This window comes from Bufo bufo, chromosome 5, assembly GCF_905171765.1.
Source record: "Bufo bufo chromosome 5, aBufBuf1.1, whole genome shotgun sequence".
NCBI lineage: Eukaryota > Metazoa > Chordata > Amphibia > Anura > Bufonidae > Bufo > Bufo bufo.
In genome coordinates this window covers 361,924,087-361,938,656 of record NC_053393.1, presented here as the reverse complement: position 1 = coordinate 361,938,656, position 14,570 = coordinate 361,924,087, and the positions used below count along the sequence as shown (strand labels likewise).

The window sequence follows — 14,570 nt, the reverse complement described above, 5'->3', positions numbered from 1 at the left end:
TGGCAGGTTAAGGGTAATTGCACAGTGATAGTGCAGCAGAACACTGCACCATTACTCATACTGTTTAATTATTTACCAAAGTAGTTTAACCTCACACTTTAAAATGTTTTTCTGGCCAGGGGCCAGGTTTTTACAAGAAAGGTATGGTTATGCTTTAGCACATCTACACTGCATGGCAGTGTGCTTATCTTACAAGGTTCCAGCTTAGAATAATGGCTTTTTGCTTCTCTGCCATACCACTAACTTCCCTAAGCAACCTAATTCTGCCTTCAATGTGTCAAGGGGTATCTTGCATGACTTTATTTCTTTTTTTTCCCCGTTACAATGTGATTTTGGGTGAATATATTTAGTAGGGAAAACCAAATCGCAACTAAACCCTGGCTCTTGAATAGTCTAGGTTGTCTTAAAGTGTTGTACCATAGTAAGAACTTATCCCCTATCCACAGAGATAAGCGATTGTCAGGTGTCTGACTGTTGTGGCCCCTGGCAAACATGAGAACTGCACCTGTGTACCTTTTGTTTGAATCTAGTGGCAGATAAGCACACGTGTCCGCCGCTCTTTTCAACTCTATGGAACAGTCATGATATCCAAGTCTGCTATCTATCATTCCCATAGAGGCGAATGAAACGGCAGGCATACATGTATGTGTGCTGCTGCATTCAAATGGAGGGACATGGGCCCCTGTTCTTGTGATTGCCGGGGGCTATGCCGGTTGGACCCCTGCCGATTAGACACTTAATCTTGTAATGGTGCAAACCATTAAAAAATATTGTATTTTTCGCTTTATAAGGCGCACTCCCCCTCCTCCCCCCCCCCCAAAAAAAAAAAAAAAACTAGGGGGAAATGGCTGTGTATCTTATAATGCGAATACAAGTGAGCGCTTCCATTATGGAAGCGCTGACTAGTATGCATTAGGTGCCGGGAGTGGGGAAGAAGCACTGCAAGCGCTTCCAATACTCACCCTCCCTGGTCTTCTTGCTAGGGCCCGCGCTCCACTGTCCTGACCCCGTACTGCATCAGGACGTAGTGCACACACTATCACCTGAGACTGCAGGGAGTCAGGTGACAGTGAAGCGCGGGCCGGAGAAGACGGGCGAGTGCGACGCTAGACTCGGAGCGGAGCCGTGGCGTAGGAGAGGTAAGGAAGTTTTTTCTATTAGTCTGATGGGGGTCTGAAAGAAAAGGGCTCATCTGAGGTCTGATGCGGGTCTAAAAGAAAAGGGCTGATCTGAGGTCTGATGGGGGTCTGAAAGACCAGGACTGATCTGAGGTCTGATGGGGGTATAAAAGACGAGGGCTGATCTGAGGTCTGATGGGGTCTGAAAGACAAGGACTGATCTGAGGTCTGATGGGGTATAAAAGACGAGGGCTGATCTGAGGTCTGATGGGGGTCTAATGAAAAGGGCTGATCTGAGGTCTGATGGAGGTCTGAAAGAAAAGGGCTGTTAGGGGGTCTGATATGGAGGGCTGATATGGGAGGTCTGATGCGATGTCCTGATATTTATGGGGATCTGATATGAGGTCTGATGAAAAATATTTTTTTCTCATTTTCCTCCTCTAAAATCTGGGGTGCGTCTTATCAAGCGAAAAATACTTGCATTACTTTCATTTGGACATATTTGTAATCTTATCAGCAGAAAAAGAACAAATAGTTTTTTTTAATCTTTAGATTAAAGCAGAAGGACAAATATCCGTTTATTTAAAGAAACAGTAGTCCTAGAAATGAATGATAAATCAGGGCTGTGGAGTCAGTCACAGCTAGTCACTAGAAGTGTACCAACTCCAGCTTAAAAAGTTTTTATTCATTATTAATATTGTGTAATTAATTTATTAAAGTGGTTTTCCGGGATATTTTTATTGATGACCTAACCTAGAGGTGAATGGGACGGCTTCTTGTAATTACACCTGCTAACTGCTGAAATGTTGATGACAAGCAGGTAAACGTGTGCTGGCACTGCCTTCTTTTCTACCAGCTGATCAGTAGGGGTGCCAGATGTCAGACCCCCGCTGATCTGTTATTGATGACCTACTGTATCCTGAGGGTAGGTCATCAATAAAAATATCCCAGAAAACCCCTTTAACTTTCACAGGAGGTTAGAAAAGTTTACAAATGTTAATCATAAATATATTTTATGTTCCACCAATCTAAGTTCCCTATTTATCAAAGAGCGTGTTAAAAAGGGGGTTCTAGTGGTGATAGAAAATTAATTCTCACCTCCTGTCCTTATACTAGGTATCTCCATACTGCTCCAAGGCCCTTAGTTACAATGCCTGAAACTGTGCTGCACATACTCAGTAGTAAGTTCCTCTTCTAGAAGGAAGTTCACTACTGTAAATGCCTGCAGTCATCTCAGAACTACTGAACAGAGCAGGAAGACGGCATTAAAGGGGTTGTCCTGGAATACGTAACTTTTCACAGGAACAGTCTGCCTGCACCCCGCCACTCTGGTGTGTATATCTTCTGGTCTGTGGCTTGTTTAATTGGTCCCCTGAGTGGACATGATCATCTGCTCCGTTACAGCCAATAGCTGGTTTGGACTACTTTCACACTAGCATTTTGGCTTTCCGTTTGTGAGATCCGTTCAGGGCTCTCACAAGTGGTCCAAAACGGATCAGTTTCGCCCTAATGCATTCTGAATGGAAAAGGATCCGCTCAGAATGCATCAGTTTGCCTCCGTTCAGTCACCTTTCCGCTCTGGAGGCGGACACCAAAACGCTGTCTGCCTGACTAAGCGGAGCCAACCGCATCCGTCCTGGCACACAATGTAAGTCAATGGGAATAGATCCGTTTTCTATGACACAATCTGGCACATTAGAAAATGGATCCGTCCCCCATTGCCTTTCAATAGTGTTAAAGACTGATCCGTCATGGCTAAAGAAGACATAATTCAACCGGATCAGTTCATGATGGATGCATGCGGTTGTATTATTGTAATGGAAGCGTTTTTGCAGATCCATGACAGATCCGCAAAAAGACCTGGTATGAAAGTAGCCTTAAGTGGTGATGTCCTTCTTGTGGACACGTCACTGCTGAAGCCAGTCATTGGCTGCAGTGGAGAAAATGATCACCCCTGACAGGAAGTAAACAAGTCACAGACCAGAAGAAACACTGGAGCCAGTGCGCAGTACTACAGTGCCAGGGAGCAGGTAAGTATGATTCTTCCCATAGCAGAGGCAGGCTTCGGGCACCTGTGAAAAGTTATTTATACCCAGGAAGGCATTGAATATAACTAGGGATGAACGAATCTACTTCGGATGAAACATCCTATGTCGATTCGCATAAAACTTTGTTCCAATACTGCACGGAGCAGGAGCTCCGTACAGTATTAGAATGTATTGGCTCCGATGAGCCGAAGTTATTGCTTTGCGAAATCTCGCGAGACTTCGGGTAATAACTTCCTAAATTAACTTGTCCTGTAAAAAAACATTTCCCGTACAAATTTAATTTAGGAAGCTCTTGCTCTGTACAGTATTGGAACAAAGTTTTATGCAAATCGACTTCGGATGTTTCATCTGAAGTAGATTCGCTCATCCCTAAATATAACAGCTACACTTTTTAAATGCTTCTTTTATTCCAACAGAAAAAATGGCGTGGTGTTAAACAGGCAGGAAGAGTCCCAGGTGTGGTGCACCCAATGATACGCTGATACACCTTATATGGAACTGCCCAAGGCTCAGGAGGTTTTGTGGGGAGTGACAGATGTACTACAAAAGGTGTTTGAGACACAAATTGCATTCACCGCCAAGTTGTGTGTACTTGGATGTGTTGAAACTTTATCATTACCTGCTGAACATAAATTAGCGATTATTCGCATACTGTATCAGGCAAGGAAGGTGATAGCGTATCATTGGGTGGACGCTGACCCTCCTAAGGTTAGGGAACTAGTCAATAAGGTTCACACCCTGTTGCAAATGGAGAGATTTGTATACCAAAAGAGGAACAACCTCAAAAAGTTTGAGAAGATTTGGGGCAGATGGATGCAACACTATAATATTGTAAGACAGAAACATGCAATGCGACAATTAACTGCAATATAGAGTACAAAATTGCATAATAATAACAAGTGCTACACTATAAGTACGAGATACTTGGCAAATCGTTTTGTACAAAATTATTTGAGCCCGTCTGCCGAGCGTCAAGGCGATCTCTGTTAGACTGGTTCCTACGCTAAATTCTACCTGTTAGGTGCCATGACGGCTACCATACATTTCGGGGAGTGAGGTTCCACATACCTACGATAATTCACTATAATATTATAGATTAATTTAGAGATTGTAGGTTGATCTGAGTGAGAGTTGGTGACTGAACTGCCCCGGTCTTACAAGAGCTTTTGGGTGTTATCCCTCTGGATACCTGGTGCCGGTGCTCCTAGGAAGCAGGTGGGACGTTGTGGATATGGGTGGGATAAGGTTCTAGCTTTTGAGGGGCTGATGTACTACATGTGATTTATTACTTTACCTTGTAATATGCTATCATATGAGTCGAACGGAAGATTTGATATATGTACTACACCAATGTGAACTGTGTATCTGGTTAATAGCGGATTGGAGATACTACTGCTTTTTCATGATCGGATTTTTCTTTTCAGAGACTTTTGGAGATCTTCTCCTCCGATCTAGGACATTTGGGACCAGAGGAGGGAGGGGTGGGGAGGGGAGAATGTTTGTTTGTTTTGTTTGTTCTCTTTGTTTTTATTGAGCAATTTTAAAGAAATAATCTGATAAAAAAAAAACAGGCAGGAAGTGCTCAAACCCATATGCAGTTGTGTATGTGTATATAGGGGAGCAAATCCTCCACTGTATGCATTTTTGTTGAGGATTGCCATTAGCAACTAATGGCAATCCTCAACAAAAATGCATACAGTGGAGGATGCCTGCAGCGAACCACAAGTACCACAATAGACATCCTACACAAGATGGCAATTATGTGGATGTGATAACCAGTTTAACAATATAATAACATTAGCAAAGACAGGTGCACTCTGTGGTCTTACTAAATCCTCATACTGATGTTAAAATTGAGAGATTAGCCAACATATCCTACTGTGGAGGACATGTCTGAGCCCAAACACCGCGCCAAGGTTTCTCAAATAGCTCGGGACCTAACACTCGCCTACCTGTGCCATATGGGCAACACCAGGAGCCAGTGGGCGAATTACACGAGCGCAAGGTCAGACTCATAGCCAACTCACCAGTTACCTCCAGCATGTAGCCATGCTTGCAATGGGAGGAGAGAGGAGTCTGCGAGACTGGCTTTTATTCCCATTCAGACTTGCACATGATTCTCTGCATTTCCAGGACATGCATATAGAGCTTTTCTAACATTTTATGATGACAAATGCATATATTTCTTATTAAGTGCATAACAATGTTTTCCAGTTATTAAAAGCATAGTGAATTACATATTTACTTGCAGGAATTTAGAGGATGTCAGGAATTTCAGAAATTATTTAATGGAGTAGATGGGCACACTTCATCTGGAAGACTTCTGTACTCTTCAAGCTGTTTTATTAAATATGCAGTATTTTAAATATGCACTCTCCACTTGAAATTGATCATATCTGAAATACATACATAACCATTAAAAATACACTGCCTGTCCCAAAAAAAAGTCGTCACCTGGATTTAACTATGCAAATGGTTATAAGCCTCCTATTGGATAATTACTGCATGGGCGATTATCTTTCAGCTGGCAATAAGTTATTTAGCCCCAACTGGTGCAATGAGTGACTTCTCATTTCTTAAACAACAATGTCGAAAGACACATCTCGTGGTCGTGGAAAAGAGGTTAGTCTGGGAAGGGTCAAATCATTGTCATGCATCAAGCAGAGAAAACATCTAAGGAGATTGCAGAAACTTCTAAAATTGGGTTAAGAACTGTCTAACTCATTATTAAAAACTGGAAGGATAGTGGGGACCCATTGTATTCGAGGAAGAAATGTGTCAGGAAAAAAAATCATGACTGTTCGTGATCGGCGATCACTCAAACGTTTGGTGAAATCAAATCTAAGAAAAACAATAGTAGAACTCAGGGCTATGTTTAATAGTGAAAGTAAGAGCATTTCCACACGCACAATGAGAAGGGAACTCAAGGGATTGGGACTGAACAGCTGTGTAGCCGTAAGAAAACCACTAATAAGTGGCAAACCAGGAAAAAAAGACTTCATTTTGCTAGGGAGCATAAAGATTGGACTCTGGAGCAATGAAAGAAGGTCATGTGGTCTGATGAGTCCAGATTTACCCTGTTCCAGAGTGATGGGCGCATCAGGGTAAGAAGAGAGGCAGATGAAGTGATGCACCCATCATGCTTGGTGCCTACTCTACAAGCCTGTGGGGGCAGTGCTATGATCTGGGGTTGCTATAGTTGGTCAGGTCTAGGTTCAGCAACAGTATGTGCTTCAAGAATGAGGTCAGCTGACTACCTGAACATACTGAATGACCAGGTTATTCCATCAATGGATGTTTTCTTCCCTGATGGCACGGGCATATTCCAAGATGACAATGCCAGGATTTATCGGGCTCAAATGTAAAAGAGTGGTTAGGGGAGCATGAGACATCATTTTCACACATGGATTGGCCACCACAGAGTCCAGACCTTAACCCCATTGAGAATCTTTGAGATGTGCTGGAGAAGGCTTTGCGCAGCAGTCAGACGCTACCATCATCAATGCAAGATCTTGGTGAAAAATTAATGCAACACTGGATTTAAATAAATCTTGTGACCTTGCAGAAGCTTATCGAAATAATGCCATAGCGAATGCGTGCTGTAATCAAAGCTAAAGGCTTTTTTTCTTTTTTTTGGCGACTTTTTTTCTTTTTTGGGACAGGCAGAGTATATATAATACATGAAACAAAAAAAAAAGTTAAAAAGCAATTAGAAAAAAAAAAAATATATATAGGAAAGAAAAATTGAGGCCGTATTAGACGATAAAAGTACGGTATCTGTCAGTTATATAGCCACCCCAATGGTATTACTTATTATTGGTGGATTATGTAATGGCTGGATGATCACAGCTTAGCAGGTTGGTATACTACATATGTGACAGACAACAACCTATTGATTGACTTATTCTATACAACACTGGTGGTACTGAAGATCTGACACTTTGACACAATATAACGTAGTCTGTGTACAGCTTGTATAACAGTCAGGGGTGTGGAAATAAAAAAATTGTCGAAGGTCTAAAGCGGAGGCTCGATCTACTTGTCCTGAAGCAAAAAATCATTTTAAATCAAAACCATATTTCAATGCACCGCCACGCTTCCTTATGCAGGGAGGTGGCTGGCTTGCGTTCCAGTCTTTGTGGTGTGAAATAGTCCTCGTTCACACCAGATCACTCTGTCCAGAATGCACTACATCGCGGCCGGCTCACTATGTTGTGGGGCAAGAGGGGGTGTGACGATCCATTGAAGTGAATGGCATTGGGTATGGTTATGGTGCCAATCACTTCAACAGACCACTACGCCCCCTCCTGCCCCACAATATAGTTAGCAATATAGTTAGCCGGCCGCTATGCGGTGCAGTGCATTCTGGACAGAATCCGTCTGGAACGCACTGCCTGGTGTGAACGAGGCCTTAATGTGATCACAGCAATTAGTTTAGTGCACAATCTTGCTCTTTGCACATTACTACCCGTACCTTTTTAGATGGTTTAGGCATTAGCTTCTGATGTGGCATGGAAAGGACCCCCCTCACCTTCCCAGTTTGATAACACCTGCAGAAAGTGGGTCCTCTGAGGGATGCTGGCAGAGTTGAGTTCTATCAATGCCCCTGGCTCTGTAACGGCTCTGTCACTACTCCTCCCCCCCCCGAGCCGGAGACGTGACAGAACCTTACATTGCTCCACCCCTCCAGCTCTGTCATTTCTTCTTCCTCACGCTGTCACTACACTACGCCTCCTTCGCTCTGTCACCGCGGCTGCGTCACTGCTCTACTCCCACTGCTCGGTCACCACTAGTGTTGAGCAAACCCGGTGAAGTTCGGGTTCGCCGGGACCCGAACTTGAACCCAGACCCCATTAAAGTCAATGGGGACCCGAACTTCACTTTATTATTTTCCGTTATAACATGGTTATAACGGAAAATAATACTATTAGCTTTTTCAGATCTGAGTTTTCACGATCGTGATAACTCAGAATATACAATCGGATCTAACACAGAGGCATTCCCATGGTTATGGTGACGCTTGAAGTTGAAATATACCATCGGATTGGAGAAAACTCAGATCCGATGGTATATTCTAAAGCCGATCGCCGCTAGCATGTCCGCAATATATCTGTCCTATTGGGCTGTGTGCTTTTAATTTCTTTAAAAAAGGATTTTATAGATATGTAAATGAGTCTTGTATGTGTCCAAGGGGCTGTACTAACCTTCCTGGAGCCCAGCCGTGCCCAGCCACGCCCGCCTGTGAAGGAGCCCAGCACCGCCTATGTCCTCCGAATCTCCTCCTTTCATCAACTGTATGTCGGAGGACATAGGCGGTGCTGGGCTCCTTCACAGGCGGGCGTGGCTGGGCTCCAGTAAGGTTAGTACAGCCCCTTGGACACATACAAGACTCATTTACATATCTATAAAAATCCTTTTTTAAAGAAATTAAAAGCACACAGCCCTATAGGACAGATATATTGCGGACATGCTAGGGGCGATCTAGCCGTGCATGTCCGTATCTCTATAGGCCAAAACCTGGTGATAGAATCCCTGTAAAATAACTGCCATTAATGTCTAAACCGCTGGCAACAAAAGTGAGTACACCCCTATGTAAAAATTGACAAAATTGTGCCCAATTAGCCACTTTACCTCCCTGGTGTAATGTGACTCGTTAGTGTTACTCAGGTGTGAATGGGGAGCAGGTGTATTAAATTTGGTGGTACCACTCTCACACTCCCTCATACTGGTCACTGGAAGTTCAACATGGCACCTCATGGCAAAGAACTCACTGAGGATCTAAAAAAAAAACAAAAACATTTTTACTCTACATAAAGATGGCCTAGGCTATAAGCAGATTGCCAACACCCTGAAACTGAGCTGCAGCATGGTGGTCAAGACCATACAGCGGTTTAACAAGACAGGTTCTACTTAGAACAGGCCTCCCCATGGTCGACCAAAGAAGTTAAGTGTGCGTGCTCATCGTCATGTTTGGAGGTTGTCTTTTCAAAATAGATGTATGAGTGCTGCCAACATTGCTGGAAGAGTGCATGTTTACAATATTGAATATTTAATAAACAGCTTGAAGAGTACAGAAGTCTCTGGGCCATTCCAGATGAAGTGTGCCTATCTACCCCATTAAAATTTTTTGTAAATTGTGACTGGGTGAAGTCATATAGATAGAGCACCTTATCCAGCATAATCAGAGGGTGAGCTGTTATTCTACATATACTGCAGTCTGAATTTCAGAAATTGTATTCCAATAAATATGGTTTATGTTCTATCTAAGTGCTATCTGACTTACTTACATGATGAGATGTGACAAAAAATAGTTCAAGCAAGAGGAGGAAATTAATGAACGAAGGGCTGGGATATTTGTATGCATATTTGTTGTGCTCTTTCTATGTTTAATGGAAGAGGTTGTTCCATTGTGCCTTTTCCATGGCGAGATTGGATTCAGCGCAGAACCCAGGTGGGTTGGCTTATGGAAACTGCTGAGCAGGCTGGTGCTCTGCTGTCTTTGTTAATGGGAGCTATGCAAACAGTGTAGCACAGCACTCTATGTGGGTTCCATAAACCGGGAGCTGAAAACAGCGGAGTGTAGGCTTGCTGGGCATTTTCCGTAAGCCTGACCACCTTGGGTAGGCACTTAGTCCCATCTCACTGTGGAAATGTAGAGATTTGACAGTGCTTTTAAGCTTGTGATAATGCGCTTTATTTAAGTAATAAATATAAAAAATTTAAATGTATTACATTTAGGTAAGATGTTGTTATTTTTTTATTTTGTACTTTCTTTTTTATTGGTTACAATTTCCAAACAATAGACACCATTGCCACAAGCCATATGGTTATCTTAGATGAAACAAATGACGACTATGATCATCCAGCTTCCCCGGCATCTTGTGATTCATCTGCTTCAGAGTCTGCCCCATCAAGTCCAGGTACCATTCCCTAGACTTCCATCTGTTTTCTTCCATACTCATTTTCAGTTAAAGGGGTTGCCCAAGTTATTTTTTTTGTTCTTTGTATGTTTCTATGTAAGGGGTTTACAATTTACTTACTTTATCTGCAGTGGCCCCTTTCTCATATTTCACTGAGTGTCACTAGACCTGTGTTGACAGCTTCTCTCCCTGCTCTGATGATCTTTCGTACACAAGGAGCAGGTCACCCCCGTTCACTGGGAGCCGTGGCTGTCTGCCCGGTCTCCCCTACCACTGGATTCTTTAGCAAAGTTTAACCCCTACCATCAGCAGCACAGACTCTGGGTTGGAAGCTTTGCTGAGCAGCTGCAGGCAGTGAACAGACAAATGCTGGGCACAGGATCTTCTCTCCTTACCCTGCAGACACAGAGGTGACAGACTGGAGGAGATCTGCAGAGCATTGCATAAGAACAGGTAGGGGGAAGATCCTGTGTGTATCAGCAATGTCATTGTACTGTATAGCTGGGACTTGTAGTCCTACACATACAACATGAGTATCCCAGCAGTTAGACATTTCACTCAGGGCAGCACTTTGTCACTCCCTTTGTAAAGCATGAGGGGGGGAAAGGCAGTCTTTGTTGACACCCACAAATATTAATTGTTACACACTCCACAGCTCTGCAACTGCATGTCAACAAAGGGCCAGAACAGAACTAGGGAAATGAGGAAATAGATTTTTTTTTTTGTGCCTAAAGCTTAGCTTATGTGTATATTGCAGACCATTAGATTTACAGTGTTGTATTTATTTTTTTACATAACTCGAGCAACCCATTTAATAATTCTCTATTTTTATCATCTACGTTTTGCTGTCTTATGTGTGTAGTACAATCCATAACAGTATGCATCTTTTCCTACTAACACCATTTCCTACATTAATGTCCATTACAACGCTATCATTTTTCATCCAAAGGCATGCTTCACCATCCAGCTGTTGCATGCATATAGAGTATGTGTTTGTTGCAATGTAGAGAGAACATATTTTGGCTTTATTTAGCCTTATTTCACATGTAAAATCCTGCCTTCACAAGGATATTAAAAAATGACATGAAGATTGAATTGATCATGATCAGAAACAATATTCAGTTTTGTCCCATATTACTCCTACCAATGTGTGATATACTGATATAAACAGTTTTTTCATCTCAAATACAGTGTGGTGGTAACATTGATAAGATTATTTTCTTCAGCTACCATAACAACGTCAGATCTAACCCCGAAGAAGAAAACTAGAACAGAAAAGCCTGAGGATGATCAGACTGCACCAATGTCTCCAGTATCCAGCGGCTCATCTTCCAACTCTGCCCCAGGTAGATTATATAGTGTTTTCATTGGTCGAGGTCCATTTGGTAGAACTTGAAGAGTATAAAATGGGCCTTTTTGTCTGCACAGTGACAATCGTTTATTTATCTTTTTTTAATACTTGTCAAAAACATGACAGATCCCAGTAGAGGGAGGAAGGAAAGCATTTAAAGAGGACCTTGTCACCTCTCTTGATATATCTGTAGTAACTACCCTGCACAGTCTGACACTAGCAGAACTGACTGAGTTAGTGTCAGACTGTGCATAGACACACCCTCAACTAGTAACACCCAATTACAGCTTTATTCTAGATTTCTGGAAATGTATTCATAAACGTCTGGTAGAAATAATAAAGGAACATCACAACAATGATGAGAATAGATACTCCAGAATTATTTCATGGGGATTACAAGTAGTTACTAAAACAGACATATCAGGAGAGGTGACGGGCTCTCTTTAACCACCTCCGGACCGCCTAACGCAGATTCGCGTTCCGGAGGTGGCAGCCCTGCGCAGAGTCACGCATATACGCGTCATCTCGCGCGAGCCGAGACTTCCTGTGAACGCGCGCGCTCGCTCACAGGAACGGAAGGTAAGAGAGTGGATCTCCAGCCTGCCAGCGGCGATCGTTCGCTGGCAGGCTGGAGATGTGTTTTTTTTTAACCCCTAACAGGTATATTAGACGCTGTTTTGATAACAGTGTCTAATATACCTGCTACCTGGTCCTCTGGTGGTCCCCTTTGTTTGGATCGACCACCAGAGGACACAGGTAGCTCAGTAAAGTAGCACCAAGCACCACTACACTACATTACACCCCCCCCCCCCCCCCCGGTCACTTATTAACCCCTTATTAGCCCCTGATCACCCCATATAGACTTCCTGATCACCCCCCTGTCATTGATTACACCCCTGTCATTGATCAACCCCCTGTAAAGCTCCATTCAGATGTCCGCATGATTTTTACGGATCCACTGATAGATGGATCGGATCCGCAAAACGCATACGGACGTCTGAATGAAGCCTTACAGGGGCGTGATCAATGACTGTGGTTATCACCCCATATAGACTCCCTGATCACCCCCCTGTCATTGATTACACCCCTGTCATTGATCAACCCCCTGTAAAGCTCCATTCAGATGTCCGCATGATTTTTACGGATCCACTGATAGATGGATCGGATCCGCAAAACGCATATGGACGTCTGAATGAAGCCTTACAGGGGCGTGATCAATGACTGTGGTGATCACCCCATATAGACTCCCTGATCACCCCCCTGTCATTGATTACACCCCTGTCATTGATCAACCCCCTGTAAAGCTCCATTCAGATGTCCGCATGATTTTTACGGATCCACTGATAGATGGATCGGATCCGCAAAACGCATACGGACGTCTGAATGAAGCCTTACAGGGGCGTGATCAATGACTGTGGTTATCACCCCATATAGACTCCCTGATCACCCCCCTGTCATTGATCACCCCCCTGTCATTGATCACCCCTCTGTAAGGCTCCATTCAGACATTTTTTTGGCCCAAGTTAGCGGAATTATTATTTTTTTTTTCTTACAAAGTCTCAAAATTTACTAACCTGTGTCAAAAAATAAAATCTCACATGAACTCACCATACCCCTCACGGAATTCAAATGCGTAAAATTTTTTAGACATTTATATTCCAGACTTCTTCTCACGCTTTAGGGCCCCTAGAATGCCAGGGCAGTATAAATACCCCACATGTGACCCCATTTCAGAAAGAAGACACCCCCAGGTATTCCGTGAGGGGCATATTGAGTCCATGAAAGATTGAAATTTTTGTCCCAAGTTAGCGGAACGGGAGACTTTGTGAGAAAAAAATAAAAAATATCAATTTCCGCTAACTTGTGCCAAAAAAAAAATATTTCTATGAACTCGCCATGCCCCTCATTGAATACCTTGGGGTGTCTTCTTTCCAAAATGGGGTCACATGTGGGGTATTTATACTGCCCTGGCATTCTAGGGGCCCCAAAGCGTGAGAAGAAGTCTGGTATCCAAATGTCTAAAAATGCCCTCCTAAAAGGAATTTGGGCACCTTTGCGCATCTAGGCTGCAAAAAAGTGTCACACATCTGGTATCGCCGTACTCAGGAGAAGTTGGGGAATGTGTTTTGGGGTGTCATTTTACATATACCCATGCTGGGTGAGAGAAATATCTTGGTCAAATGCCAACTTTGTATAAAAAAATGGGAAAAGTTGTCTTTTGCCAAGATATTTCTCTCACCCAGCATGGGTATATGTAAAATGACACCCCAAAACACATTCCCCAATTCTCCTGAATACGGCGATACCACATGTGTGACACTTTTTTGCAGCCTAGGTGGGCAAAGGGGCCCATATTCCAAAGAGCATCTTTAGGATTTCACAGGTCATTTACCTACTTACCACACATTAGGGCCCCTGGAAAATGCCAGGGCAGTATAACTACCCCACAAGTGACCCCATTTTGGAAAGAAGACACCCCAAGGTATTCCGTGAGGGGCATGGCGAGTTCCTAGAATTTTTTATTTTTTGTCACAAGTTAGTGGAAAATGATGATTTCTGTTTTTTTTTTTTTTTTTTCATACAAAGTCTCATATTCCACTAACTTGTGACAAAAAATAAAAACTTCCATGAACTCACTATGCCAATCAGCGAATACCTTGGGGTCTCTTCTTTCCAAAATGGGGTCACTTGTGGGGTAGTTATACTGCCCTGGCATTCTAGGGGCCCAAATGTGTGGTAAGGAGTTTGAAATCAAATTCTGTAAAAAATGACGAGTGAAATCCGAAAGGTGCTCTTTGGAATATGGGCCCCTTTGCCCACCTAGGCTGCAAAAAAGTGTCACACATGTGGTATCTCCGTACTCAGGAGAAGTTGGGGAATGTGTTTTGGGGTGTCATTTTACATATACCCATGCTGGGTGAGAGAAATATCTTGGGAAAAGTTGTCACAAGTTAGTGGAATATGAGACTTTGTAAGAAAAAAAAATCATCATTTTCCGCTAACTTGTGACAAAAAATAAAAAGTTCTATGAACTCACTATGCCCATCAGCGAATACCTTAGGGTGTGTACTTTCCGAAATGGGGTCATTTGTGGGGTGTTTGTACTGTCTGGGCATTGTAGAACCTCAGGAAA

At 43.0% G+C, this 14,570-nt stretch overlaps 1 protein-coding gene across 4 annotated transcripts in view; it reads left to right on the top strand.

The window, feature by feature from the left end:
- The window catches only part of LOC121001761 (dentin sialophosphoprotein-like), a 113,337-nt gene that overhangs the window by 59,471 nt on the left and 39,296 nt on the right, over positions 1-14,570 (top strand). For all 4 annotated transcript variants that reach the window (XM_040432968.1, XM_040432970.1, XM_040432971.1 and 1 more), the window contains 2 exons: positions 9,970-10,086; positions 11,313-11,432. In XM_040432968.1, coding sequence (XP_040288902.1) covers positions 9,970-10,086; positions 11,313-11,432 — 237 coding nt within the window. The remainder of the gene's footprint in view (positions 1-9,969; positions 10,087-11,312; positions 11,433-14,570) is intronic.